At 34.1% G+C, this 14023-nt stretch overlaps 2 protein-coding genes across 3 annotated transcripts in view; one reads left to right on the top strand and one right to left on the bottom strand.

The window, feature by feature from the left end:
* Window positions 1-350: 350 nt before the first annotated feature.
* On the bottom strand, window positions 351-6568 carry LOC139527787 (centromere protein M-like). Its single transcript, XM_071323461.1, has 6 exons — window positions 6396-6568; window positions 4267-4346; window positions 3565-3663; window positions 2872-2951; window positions 1838-1929; window positions 351-716 (listed from the first exon to the last, which is right to left on the bottom strand). Exons 1-6 carry the CDS (start codon window positions 6456-6458, stop codon window positions 585-587), a joined length of 546 nt encoding a protein of 181 aa, XP_071179562.1. The 5' UTR covers window positions 6459-6568; the 3' UTR covers window positions 351-584.
* A 2972-nt stretch (window positions 6569-9540) lies between these two features.
* The window catches only part of LOC139527771 (myb-binding protein 1A-like), a 51951-nt gene continuing 47468 nt past the window's right edge, over window positions 9541-14023 (top strand). The window contains exons 1-3 of one of the 2 annotated variants that reach the window (XM_071323436.1): window positions 9541-9758; window positions 10330-10434; window positions 13685-13774. In XM_071323436.1, the coding sequence (XP_071179537.1) occupies window positions 9606-9758; window positions 10330-10434; window positions 13685-13774 (348 nt within the window). In that variant the 5' untranslated portion in view covers window positions 9541-9605. The remainder of the gene's footprint in view (window positions 9759-10329; window positions 10435-13684; window positions 13775-14023) is intronic. The other variant, XM_071323437.1, reaches the window with a different exon arrangement.

Raw genomic sequence — 14023 nt, 5'->3', positions numbered from 1 at the left:
TTAACTTACAGGGAAAACTATTTCATGCATGTTCTGGAAGGGAACAAATTAAGAATATATATGACTGATAGGTCCTGTAATGAAGGCCATTCTAGAAGAAGGTCAGGCAAAAATTTTGACAGCCACTTGTAAATGAGGGTATATTGGATAGGAACAGACATTTTGTGTTGCAGCAGGCCACCTATGGTACCCTTAAAGAGTTGTTGCAAGGGTTCTTGATATGCAGAGTGTTCAACTCTTTGTGCACGAGGCATCAGATTTTACACCCCAATTCTGGCCTGACAATGGCTGCGTACTTGTACATCCCCACTTTGGCAGGGGTTTTACTGATGTAAGGAAAGAAGATCAAAGAGACCATATATCTATTCCCAAGTCACCCTTTGAAAGAATTTCATAGAGGATAGAATTTACATCGTGTTGATATGCGACATATAATGTTTCTATACTAAAAAGAAAACTTGACATTTTATACATTTTGTAAATGTTTTTGTAACTGCAGAATCAATTTCAATATCCATCCAAAGTGATGATTTTTTTCTATTCATATTCAGTTTTTATCCCCATCTTCAAATTAATGTATATCATCATGATAATTGTGTATCATATGGTCTTCTTGTAGAGTCTATTAACAATGGAGAAATATTGTTCACTAATCCTGCTGAAACTTTTGCCATGTTTAGAATCTGTTTTGCAAGAGTTATCTGTTCTTGATCAGTCTGGAAAAAAAATCAAAACATTTTCAATCACTAGACTGGTTATGATAGTAATTGTACATTTAAATAATAATTATTCAACTTTATCAGAGTAATATTATTTTCCACTTCGACCAGAATTGTTGTCAAAGTCATAACCTGACAACTTCAAAATGCCCATGGGGGTTTTGCGTGTAAGATGGCTCTCATAGTCCTACAAAACCTTTATGGGGGCCTTCAAATATATTTTAATGTTGTTTTCTGGCTTCTTTATACTTTTACAAGCCTATATAGCCATTGTAAAATTAATTGTTTTGTTTAAATTGTGGACACAATTGCTCTTTTAAAATTTCCATTTGGGTGCCTCCATGGGGGAAATCCCCCGCAAATAGTGACAGTTGGCAGGTATGCAAAGTGTGGGTGGGTGGCTATCTGTATCAGCTTAACCCTAAACATGTGTCTAAATAATGTAAATTCAGAAAAAAATTGTGTGTGTTTATTTTTGCAATTTTAAAGAAGGGACATCAATGTTAATACCACTAGGCTAGTTACATGGCCAGTGGATCATCAGGACCTAGCACCTAGCATCCAGTGTTTTGATTTGATTTTTGCATGCTTTAAAAATTGATGCATTTTTGTGTCATAAATTTCAAGTTATATTCCGACAAAAAAAAATATAAGTCATGTGAAGTAACTTAATCAAACAGTTGTGCACTATTTTGTCCCTGGATGTTAAAAAAAGAATTGTATAACAGCATGCACATGTTCATTCAGTTTAAAATCATTCTTATTGTAAAGTGCACTACTGTATTATTGTAAAGTATTACCTCAAGTGCTCCATACAATATAGGAGCTATACTGTATTATTGTAAAGTATTACCTCAAGTGCTCCATACAATATAGGAGCTATACTGTATTATTGTAAAGTATTACCTCAAGTGCTCCATACAATATAGGAGCTATACTGTATTATTGTAAAGTATTACCTCAAGTGCTCCATACAATATAGGAGCTATACTGTATTATTGTAAAGTATTACCTCCAGTGCTCCATACAATATAGGAGCTTTACTGTATTATTGTAAAGTATTACCTCAAGTGCTCCATACAATATAGGAGCTATGCTGTATTATTGTAAAGTATTACCTCAAGTGCTCCATACAATATAGGAGCACCATAATGATCACAGAACTCAGAAACTAACTCCAAACCAACTCCTCTCTTCTCAGGACATTTCACTACAATAAAAAAAAGAACATATACCTCATACGTATTAAACCCTATTACAGTAGAATCTGTCTTCATCACACGTGTTTTTAAACTTAAATATAAAATTACAGTAAATTCTTTGCAATTTGAAAAGGAAAGATACTTGGTCTGTAGCTTCATATTCATTCATGGTTAATACTTTTCGTGGATGTCTTAAGCTGGAATATACATGTATGTGAATCCTTGAATTTCAAGTGTCCAATAAACTACACATTGCCTTTTGATGTCAATGGTACAGAGTAACATAAAATTTGCATTTTGAATTTCCTCTTACCGGCAAAATTTTCTTTGCAAATATTTGCATACATTTTGTACATGCATTTTGCTTGCACTTTTGAACACGAAATTTTCTGGACTTCTGTGAAGTGGGTATGTAATATTTTTTACCCTTTATGGCCATAGAAACATGATCCTTGCATGATATACCTACTGCCTTCCAGTCTAACAACTGTAACCTTCATTATCATATAACATGATATTCACATCAAATACCAGATGTCTAGCTAAGTCCACAAAACAAGATCTTCTAAGTCTACTAAATGTCAGGACCCTCATGGTCACATACAAATCATTCAAGCAATGTCTGATCGATGTTTGGCCTTATACTAATATAACTTTGACTTAATGTCTTTATAGTGGGTCTCATTGGGGTCTAAGCGTGACGCAGGATTGCTGTTTTTCGTAAGCGTGACACGGGGAAAGTCAAATTATTGTGCCGTGAAAACGGGAATTAAGGTCTAGCGGGACACAGGAAATTATAAAAAAATTAGAATAATTGCTTAGGTACATAGTATAAGCGGGATACGGGAATCTGACAAAACAGTCAGTGGGATCTGGGATCAGAACCCCCCAATGAGACCCCCTTTATAGGAAATGCATTAATCTAATATCTCCTGCCTACAATTATGTACCTTTTAAAGCCACAAAACAAGATCTTCCTAGAAAATATCTGAGGTCTACATGTTTGACTGATTCCTCAACCACTCTCATGCTGAAAGAAGAACAGTATTCCTTATGTTAATAAGTGAGAATTAAATAAAATGTATATATTAAATTATGGCTGACAGCTAGCAGTGATATTCATAATATTGCTGTATGAAATCTTTTGTGAGGTACAGCAGCTGATACATCAAGTATGAATGCCATGATCTCTAGATCAACAGGTAAAGTTTTGCCTAAGGGGGCTGGATTTTCTCACTGTGTTGAAGACCCATTGGAACTCTTTGCTTTTCTCTTTGACACATCAGCTTTAAAATAAGTAATACTTAAAGAAGCAGAAAATCAATTTTAATATGGTCTTTGACTTTCTATGATTATAAACTTTTTTCTTTCAAAAGAAGCTTTAACCATGTTAACAGAGTTATTTGATTTATTTTATTGTCTTTTGTTTTCAAATTCCAAATACTTATTTAATACTCAAAGAAAATTGCAAATGGCTTAAAACAGAATAATAAAATCAGGTGCTGAAAAAGTTGTTTTGAACAACAAGGCCTTATGCATGTTAGGGAGCACCACCTCAAACCTGTGTTTCCTGCATCTTGGAATATAGGAATTTCAGTAGCTATTTATATACAACAAGACTCAACAAATAAAAAAGATGTTACCTTTCTCTGTTGGTTAGATCTACAATGAAGCATATAAAATCAATCCTAGGTCTGCTTTCCTCATCTTCAGTAGATAGTGGTAAACATGTGGCTGTACGACTAAAAAAGATATAACTGAAAATATAACTAGTAAATTGACATGTCACCAACATGCCTTTTTGTAGTTTTTGATAGTGTGGTTATTAAATCCAAAAATATTGTAGTGATAATTAACATAAATTTGTGTGAGTCGCACATATAAAACTTGTTTAATCCACCACATTTACATTTGTACCACCTGTACTAATGACCATCAGGTATCTACATCATGTACATGTATCTGAGCCAATATTTGACATTCATTTTTGAGAGGTATTGTTAAATAGTGTTCACATGGTGTTGTCTGGTCTGCTGTCACATTCTTGATAATTCATGTAAGAGTGTAAGAGTGTCTCGATTGGGGTCCTTCTGACATATCTTTATTTTTTTGTACTATTTTCTTTTTTTTTTATATAATCTTGCACCCCTGGACTCTCCATGCTCTCCATTCTTTGTAATCTAGACCCCAATTATTCCTTTTTCTTTTTTTTGTCTGTCCTTTCTTCTGCAGTTTTTGCAAATAATTCTCTATTCTGTAAATCCTTTTCAGACCCTCCTTTGTGCTATTCATATTAAGTACCGGTAGTATCAAGAAGTTCAAACCTACATTGTGATCATACTTACATCTGCACAGAGAAAGGTTCATCAATAGAAATAATTCCTTTGGCTAATTCATGTTTTCCAGTACCTTCAGCTCCTACTAACTACAAAGAGAAACATGATGATACAGGGGCGGATCCAGTTATATTAAAAAGAGAGGTTCCTAACCCATGACAAAGGGGGGGGGGGGGGGCACTGACTGCCAAACAGGGGGCCCACTCCAGTCACGATTCAGTGATTCCCTATATAACCCCCTGCCCCCCCCCCCCCCCCCCTAAATTCGCCTCTGGGGGTTCCAACGATATGTCCCCATTCAAATGCATTGATGCAAAAAAAGGGTCCGCCACTGTGATACTTATAGAAAACTTATCGAAGAATTCAAATAGAGAAATATTCTACAACTGATGATACAATACATTTTAATTCACGAATGCGCATAGGGCATGAAATAATTATCAGTGTTGTTTGGTCACGAGTTGAACATTTTTTGATATTTGAATTCTTCGATTACTTATTCTTTTTATTTTTAGCAAATGAAAGGAACTTAGTTAACTGTTACTAACATGACTAGATTCACAATTTGTTTTGATTTGACGTTATCTATGTCTTTACAATGCCTATTGTTGTATGACGTCAGACATGTCAGGGGAGTGAAATAACTACATTTCTTTCATATTATGTGAAATTATCAGGGGCGGATTTAGGCGGGGGCGTGGCGGCGTGCGCCCCCCCCTAAAATTTGCAAAGCATGGGTTGTCCTCAGCTCAACAAAGTATCTGAACAGACGACAAATATCAATGTCGTCGCATTTCATCTATTTTAACATTCAAAGAAGTAAATAAAACAGTAAGTTTAACAGAATCAACGTGATTACTAATAAACTGACCTACGGTTTATTTATAAGTTCTATAAAATCAAAGAAAGTGTCAATCGCGGTTCTGCGTTTGGTGAAAAAATATCATAGGCTTTTAGCAGTTCAAGTAAAACAATTGTGACATGCCGGGTAGTTGAAGATTTCATAAACAATTTCTTCGATAATTGAAGTTCAAAAACAACCCTACAACACTTTCCCACGCAGTAGGCGAAAGTGCCCTACCCGCGGTTGGGTTGGTTATTTCATTATGGCACGGCCAAGAAAACAGTCCTGTTTAAATTCTTTCTTAATGAAAGATAGGAATACTGGATCAAGCGAAAGGTTCGTTTATTAATTTGTATCATTGTTTAATATCTCTGTATGATATCAATATATGTTTCTCACTTTCAACCTGTAAAGTTTGCCGAAGCATGCATAAACGGTCAAGGCCCCAACCCGTACTACCGTATTACATAGGATGCCACGAAAATAAACATATATATATATCTTCCCAACGGGACCTAATTCTGATTTTACAGGTTTGCGGTAGACATGTACATGTATATAAAAAGTTTGACATGACCTCCGGAAATAGAAGAAAAGAAATATTAAGAAAAGACAATTAAAAATCGCTGGCAAAAGTATAAATTCTTGTTTTCAAAATCTTATATTGGTCGGTGTGCTATTATTGAGTTAATGAATAGGACCTCGCAGATTTCTTGTTAATTATGGTGATTGCAGATTGGCAGCGGTGGATTTATGCGGGTTTAGCTTGAAACTTAAATTTCTCGCTAATTTTACCACAAAATATTTTATTTCTCGCCACGCTTGGCAAGATATCTACATTGCACCCTCTGTAGAAGAATATTTAAAAAATTTCGATAATAATACCTCCAAAAAAATTTCGCCTCGCTCCGATCGGCCGAAAATTTAAATGTGCGCCCCCCCCCCCTAACGGAAAATCCTGGATCCACCCCTGATTATCAGGGGGGTTTTCACTGGGAAATCTGTGTCATGTATGTACATGTAATTCATTAGAACATATAAATTATAAATGTTTGCCATTAAAAAATACTGGTATTAAAAAAGATAACAACTCTCTCTTCATGCTCTTACACACAAAAACATACTCCGACCATACACACTCATATATAACACAAATTAGAAAATTACATAATGAAAATTAAATATAGATAAAAACAATTCCATGATTCACATTTCTGTTATTCAGAGACGAGTAGATAATTTATCGTGTGAACATTTCACGCCTTTTTGTAAGTTAAATAATCAACATATTTACTAAAACTGTAACTGTATTGTACTGTGGTAGCTTATTGTGTGGTTTAAGAAAAGTTGCTGTCATTTTCACATTTTTTAAAGGTTTTGTCCAGTTCTGGTGTTTGTTTACAAAAAACTTAAATATTAGCGCGTTATTTTCTTGTTTATCTCCCTTCTATTTATATCCGGTTGAAAGTGAACAGCCTGGTTACATAGTTCTTACATAGAATCTTTAGAGATTAACTCTAAACACCGAAATAAAAAAACTATGATAAAGCTCAACAACGTAACTAAAAATAAGAAGAAATCGATCAACAAATATTCTTACTATATCAATGCTTGACTTGACTGATTTTATTGGTCAAAGTAATGTGTATTCAAATAAGAAACAGGGACTCTTTTCACAAAAAAACTTGTTTTTGTCTTTATTGGTAATGGCTAAAAATGGTACATGGAGCCCCCCTTTTTTTGAACGATCAATGCATTTGAATGGGGACATGTAGTTGGACCCCCTTTTTTGTCCTGGGTTAGAACAAGGAATTGTATATTTAAATATACAATTTCTTGGTTAGAACCCCCCCCCCCCCCTTTTCCTGTAAAATGGCTGGATCAGCCCCTGACGTTTATGGAAGTTATCTCTATGGCAATCGTAACAGATCTAGTTATTCTTTGTATAATGAATAAGACATAAAGTGTTAGTAAAGTCTTTTTCAGTGTTGTGCCAATCTGTAATCTGTAATCTGTATAATAAATTCTGCCAGTCAAGGCACACCTCCAATTATAGCTGGAGTGACATCCACCACCACGAATATATATATCACACAAATAATGGTTCCATCCACCGGAATATTATATACACAAATGTCAATTTATACTATACGCAATAGGCAATTTTAAAATCTAAAATTATCCAAATAAGAAGTGGTAATTTGGACTGTCTTATGCTGAGTCACTTACATAACACTTTAATTATATACAATTATATATAATTAACTAATAGTCTTAAACTTTCCTCCTCTTTTTGAGTTGTTTAGTATCCAGACCGAGAAGTCTATATCTTGTTGTATGGAGTAGGTGTAACATTTTCCTACATTGAGGTTCAAGAATTTTTGATATATTATCAAATATTTGATCACTGTTATTTTTGCAATAGTTGTAAGGATCGCAAATCAATCGGAGTAGTTCAATGTTATTGAGTCTGTTGCTCTCAGAGAAAATTCTACCAGCAGTTCTCACTATTTTTTCCAATATGGGTTTTCTTACAGTATCTAGAGTAACACAAGTAAGCAGGAAATGGGATAATTTTTCTTCTCCATTTTTGCATAATTGACATGTTGGGTCCACTGCATTAGAGTTATATTTGGCTCTTTGTGATTGTAGGATGTATACCCCTGTTGCAATTTTCACTCGTGGTGGCAATTTTTGTATTATTTTTGGGTCAGAAGTAGATATACTGATCAACGGATGACAATGACCAAGGCTGTATATTGGAGATAAATATTGTAGGCTATTGAAATGTTCTTTCTCATCCAAGATCTTTCTATGCCGGTATGTTTTTATTTTATTCACCATGCTTCTTTTCCATGTTTCTTTTGTTGTTATTGTATCCAAAAATTCTACTGGGTCTGTTAGTTGATATTTAAAACAAATTTTCTTTGCATCTATGAACCAACTGTTGCTTTTGCACGATTTAATTTTCAATTGACGGTTTGCTATTTTCCATTCAACAGTTGATTTGTCAGAACATAGAATATTTCCAAGTAAAGTTATAATTTTTATATCAATTTCAGCATTTATGGGTAGTAATCCAGATAATAAATATATAGCCGGGTCTGCAGTTGATATTGGTAAAGATAATATTTGCTTTATCGTTTTCTTGTAAAAAGATTGTAATATTTTCAAAGATTTGCTGTTGGTCATTACAACATCTAGTCCATATAGTAGGATAGGCATAACATATGTTCTGAAGGTGGATATAGATGTAGCTGGGTCTAGTCCATTTTCTCCATGCAAGCCACTTGCCATTAAACTGTATAAAGGTCTTCTTGCCTTCTTAATGTTTTCCTCCGCAGTTACTAGTTGTGTGTTATACAGTTCGATCTTTGTATCCCAACATGTGTGGTTTTATCAACTGTAGGCATTTCCCTATCATCCATAAGAAGTGTCATATCATTATGGGCATTGGTGTTGGTTTGGATAGGTAGTACAAAGCTTTTAGTAGGTTGTATTATATATGACTCTCTTTTGCTGTAATCGTTAGCTATGTTGACTAGTATTTGTGCTTCAAACTGAGAATTACTAGTTATGGTAAGATCATCAGCACAAGTAGGCGCACTACAGTTGATCGTTCCAATATGTCCTCCAAACCCAGTGTTACATATTTCGTTTAATAGATCGTTTACATAAACTTTGTAAAGGTCGGCACTAAGAGTACCTCCTTGTCGGACACCTTGTTCAATATTAAATGCATTTGATTGTTCACCGTTCAATTTGACACTGGATCTTGCATTTTTATATAGATCATCAATCATGAGTATTTCTTGCGGTGTGAGTCCCATGTGAAACAATTTACGTATAAGGCTCGAATGTTTTACTACGTCAAAGGCCGACTTAGCATCTAGCATAACAAATATTGTTTCTTTTTTTCAGATCTTTGTTCTCTCGTTGAAATTCCTCCATAATTAAAGAGCAATATAAAGGAGATGCATTCTTGGTAAAGCCTCGCTGGAGTGGATTTTGTATACATATAATTTTGGGATTGATGCGAAATTTAAGTTCTGTTTCTATGATCTTTGATAGAGTTGGAGTTATTGTGATGCCTCTATAGTTTTTTGCGTCATTCTTGTTGCCTTTATTTTTGAAGACTGGTGTTAATATTCCAAATTTGATAACATCGGGTATAAAGCAGAATTCAAAAGAACTGTTTAGTAGAGTTTGTAAATATGAGGCAAGTATTTCTCCACCATGAATTAAATTTTCAGCAGTGACTCCAATGTGGTTCTATGTATGAGTTATTGTGCGCTGTTGTAAAAGAATGTATATTGTGTATTTAGTTGTACCATATAGAGTTCTGTAAGGGAACATAGGCAAATAGTATCCGATTTTGTGTTTACTATTACATTTTTATTGTTGACAAGCATTAAAGCGTTTAATGTAAGCGCACTTTTACTTTAATTTTCAAAACTCTGAATGAGCATTTGCACGTGGAAAGAAAATCGCACGTTTTAACAATATGACAGAAAATAATGAAATAAAAGCCTTAAAAATCGACAAACAAATCCTTGATAAATTCTGGACATTATCTGAATCCAGCTCTGCAGAAATCATCAAGGCAACAGACCAACTGGTGGTTTTATTAAAGATAAAACAAAAACGAAACACTGAGGTGTGAGACCAATTTTTATTTTATATTTCAAAAAATACTGTAAAAAAGATCAACAACTTGAGTTGCACATTTAAATAGAGTTGTTGTTTTCAAGTTTTAATTGGAAGTCATATCATTTTGCTTATAATGAGCACCGATGAGTGGATCCATTTGTCCACTGTGCATCTACAGACTACAGTTGTTATGACTTTTCCAAATTATCTTTGACTTTGAGTGGGGACTCTGGGTCTCAAGCAGTTTTTCGATAGTTGTGCCACACCATCCCTTATTAGCTGTATTTTAAAAAATATTTCTACAGCAGTGGCACTGTACTGTACACCACATCATGGGAGGAAGATACATCATGGAACATTGTAAAATGTGGATACATTGTATGTGTTGGTTCATATCAGTTCTTCACATTATAATGTTATCATCCTGAATTTGCATTTAATTTGCCACTAGACATTAATCTATCCATCCATGGTCATGATGATCATAGCCTAGGTCGACATTTTGTGCCTCATTAAAACCATCTGATTTTTTATTGGTTGTTATATGATCTTATATAATGTTTTAATTTTCGTTTTAGAATGAATTGTCACAAGAATTGGAATACAGTGTAAAAAGATTGGTAAAAGGTTTAGCCTCAAGTAGAGAAACAGCACGACAAGGCTTTTCTGTTGCTCTTTGTCAGGTAATAAAAATAAAAATGGACATGGCTAGCAACTAGAAATAGCTTGCTGAAATTTGTTAATTTATTGAATATATTCTATTTGGATGTGAAAAAGCTTGTCATCCTTACACCTATAAGAGAACAGTAGCCAAATTGAACAGAAAAATAGGGCATAGAAAAGTTTATGAAAAGTTTTAGGCACATGGAAATGAAATAATTGGTTAAACATGTACAGAAATATGCAGAAATGCAAAAATTTGCTGAACCTGTGTTTAAAGAAACGAGATCTAGAACAACCACTAGTACAATGTACATGTAGTAATGGTAACAAAATTCAATCAATCTAAACCGTGTTTACACATGGTACATAGAAGCTAAAATGATACTCATGAAACAATGGCATGGAAACTAATTTAACAAAAAGCTGAATGTGCCAACATATTGAGGCAAAGTTCATTTTAGCTAATTAAAGGCATTTAAACTTACAAGAATGTTTTGAAAGCTGTGATACATGTTTGTATGACAATTCTTGAGAAGACCTTTCTAACGTTTATTTGCAATGCTAATCATGCTGATCGATGCTCTCTAGGAAAAAGCAATATCTTTATAATACATGTATGTGTGATTTGCATGATGTTATTTATGTCTTTCTAAGCACACTTCATGCACTAGTTGCTGCATAAATTTGACTAAAGCACATCATTTACAGTTTTTATGTTTGTAAATTTGTCTAAAAGGATTTTGTTTTGCCCGGATTTTCAGGTACATTTTTTTGTACGTGCAAGTTAAGTTAACACTATATGGGTTGTGTATACATTGTTTAGGATACAAAAACATATGGAAGACCTTAACTTCTCCTGCCTTGAAGTAAAACCCATACTGAGGCCAGGAGACTGACTGTGTACGGTGTAAAGTCCTTACCCACTATACCCTGCTTTTCCAATTGAGGTACAAATCATGCAGATCTTCATCTTAGTTATCACACTTTTAGTCTTTTTTGACTATTTTCTTCTCTTGAAGAATTTGCATGAACTATTTCCCACTGAAATTTATTGATATTAGAACAATCAATGACAATAGATCTATGTAAAACAGGTGGTTTGTTTGATAAGTTATTAGACAATAGATACTGTTATCGGACGTCCCACTGTCTATATCATTCTGCTCATCTCTTAATAAAATTGCAAATCACAGCTTTGTGACGTTAAATACATTGACCTGGCCTCATTACTTTGACAGAGATTTATCAGCGACGTCATAATGTTTGAACCGACATTGATAAGTTTGACAGGACGCTATCAAGTCATCTTTCCGTTGCTGGTGAAACTAAGAGAACACTTCCAAAAGATACAAATACAGCCTGATAAATTGATTATCGGTTATATGTGCATATTGATGTGGTAAAATATCAGCTGCTCAACAAAATATGAAGTTATTTTGATCTTGTTCTCTGTGCTCACACGACAAAAAGCTTCATATTGTGACTCGCAGCTGATATTTAACCATATCAACATGCAGACAACCTGATAATCGATACATTTTTAGCTCACCTGGCTCGAAGGGCCAAGTGAGCTTTTCTCCTCACTTGGCGTCCGTCGTCGTTAACTTTTACAAAAATCTTCTCCTCTGAAACTACTGGGCCAAATTTAACCAAACATGACCAAAATCATTATTAGGGTATTTAGTTTAAAAATTGTGTCCGGTGACCCGGCCAACCAACCAAGATGGCGGCCATGGCTAAAAATAGAACATAGGGGTAAAATGCAGTTTTTGGCTTGTAACTCAAAAACCAAAGCATTTAGAGCAAATCTGACATGAGTAAAATTGTTTATCAGGTCAAGATCTATTTGCCCTGAATTTTCAGATGAATCGGACAACTCGTTAGGTTGCTGCCTCGAATTGGTAATTATAAGGAAATTTTGCTTTTTTTTTGTTATTATCTTGAATATTATTATAGATAGAGATAAACTGTAAACAGCAAAAATGTTCAACAAAGAAAGATTTACAAATAAGTCAACAGGTCCAAAATGGTCATTTGACCCCTTTAGGAGTTATTGCCCTTTATAGTCAATTTTTAACCATTTTTCGTAAATCTTAGTTATCTTTTACAAAAATCTTCTCCTCTGAAACTACAGGGCCAAATTAAACAAAATTGGCCACAATCATCATTGGGGTATCTAGATTAAAAATTGTGTCTGGTGACTCAGCCAACCAACCAAGATGGCTGCCATGGCTAAAAATAGAACAGAGGGGTAAAATGCAGTTTTTGGCTTATAACTCAAAAACCAAAGCATTTACAGCAAATCTTACAAGGAGTTTATCAGGTCAAGATCTATCTGTTCTGAAATGTTCAGATGAATTAGACAACCGGTTGTTAGGTTGCTGCCCCTGAATTGGTAATTTTGAGGAAATTTTGCGATTTTTTGTTATTATCTTGAATATTATTATAGATAGAGATAAACTGTAAGCAGCAATAATTTACAGCAAAGTAAGACCTAAAAATAAATCAAACATGACCAAAATGGTCAATTGACCCCCTAAGGAGTTATTGCCCTTTATAGTCAATTTTTAACAATTTTCATAAAATTTGTAAATTTTTACTAACATTTTCCACTGAAACTACTGGGCCAATACTTAAAGATAGAGATAATTGTAAGCAGCAAGAATGTTCGGTAAAGTAAGATCTACAAACATATCACCATCACCAAAACACAATTTTGTCATGAATCCATCTGTGTCCTTAGTTGAATATTCACATAGACCAAGGTGAGCGACACAGGCTCTTTAGAGCCTCTAGTTTGTAAGACCTGGGTCATTGATCATGTTGATAATGTCTGTTTAAAAGTTGAAAAAAATAAAGGATAAGGCCAAATAAAAATATATGTGTGGTTCCAGTAACCCTACCGTCCCTACTTTTTCGGCTTAAAAGTAGCCTACCCTAAAGATTTTATTGTCATTTTTCATTAAGCACTGTTAAAGTCAGAATGTTGCTCCCATAGACTCAATGTAAAAAAAACCCATAAAATAAAAAAAAAAACCCTACCTACCTACCCTAACTTTTTTTCAGATGTAACTGGAGCTACACATACTTTTTTATTTGGCCTAAAAGTGTACATGTACAGAAAAAAACAACTGATAGTTTACCCCATTTTCAACAGGAAATTTTAAATAACTATTGAAAAATATGACTTACTTAATTAAGATGCTTGTGTATTTGGAATAAAAAACCAAGTTGATAACTGATATGATTCTTGCATTTGTTTTTTTGTAGATTCTAAGAAAGTTTGATGTAGTAACAGTGGAAGAATTTTTAAATTTGATATCCAAACATTTGAAGTTACCAAAGAAAGAATCTAAAGCTGTAAGTTTAATGTAGAATTTTATCAATAGTTAAGCATGCCAGTTTGGTGGATATGTACGTTCTGTCCTAAGAAAAGTCTTGTCATATGCATGTATATTGCATAGATGCCAACCATTATGATTTTTCCGTAAATTTTACGATTTAGCAATCAAAACTACGCTATTACGGATTCCAAGTCATTGCCGTTCAATTTTGTAAAACAGGGAATTTTATCATTTCTTTTCCGGCCTGGTCCGGTTTTTGGACTTC

The sequence above is a fragment of the Mytilus edulis genome, chromosome 6, assembly GCF_963676685.1.
Source record: "Mytilus edulis chromosome 6, xbMytEdul2.2, whole genome shotgun sequence".
NCBI lineage: Eukaryota > Metazoa > Mollusca > Bivalvia > Mytilida > Mytilidae > Mytilus > Mytilus edulis.
Note: the sequence above shows the minus strand (reverse complement) of the source record. Positions and strands in the feature narration are given on the sequence as shown.

Coding starts and splice junctions, on each gene's coding strand:
- LOC139527787 (XM_071323461.1), bottom strand. CDS start 6,458: ATGACAGCAACTTTTCTTAAACCACACAATAAGCTACCACAGTACAAT. Junction 3,664..4,266: donor GAACCTTTCTCTGTGCAGAT/GTAAGTATGATC, acceptor TATCTTTTTTAG/TCGTACAGCCACATGTTTAC. Junction 2,952..3,564: donor GATCTAACCAACAGAGAAAG/GTAACATCTTTT, acceptor TTCTTCTTTCAG/CATGAGAGTGGTTGAGGAAT.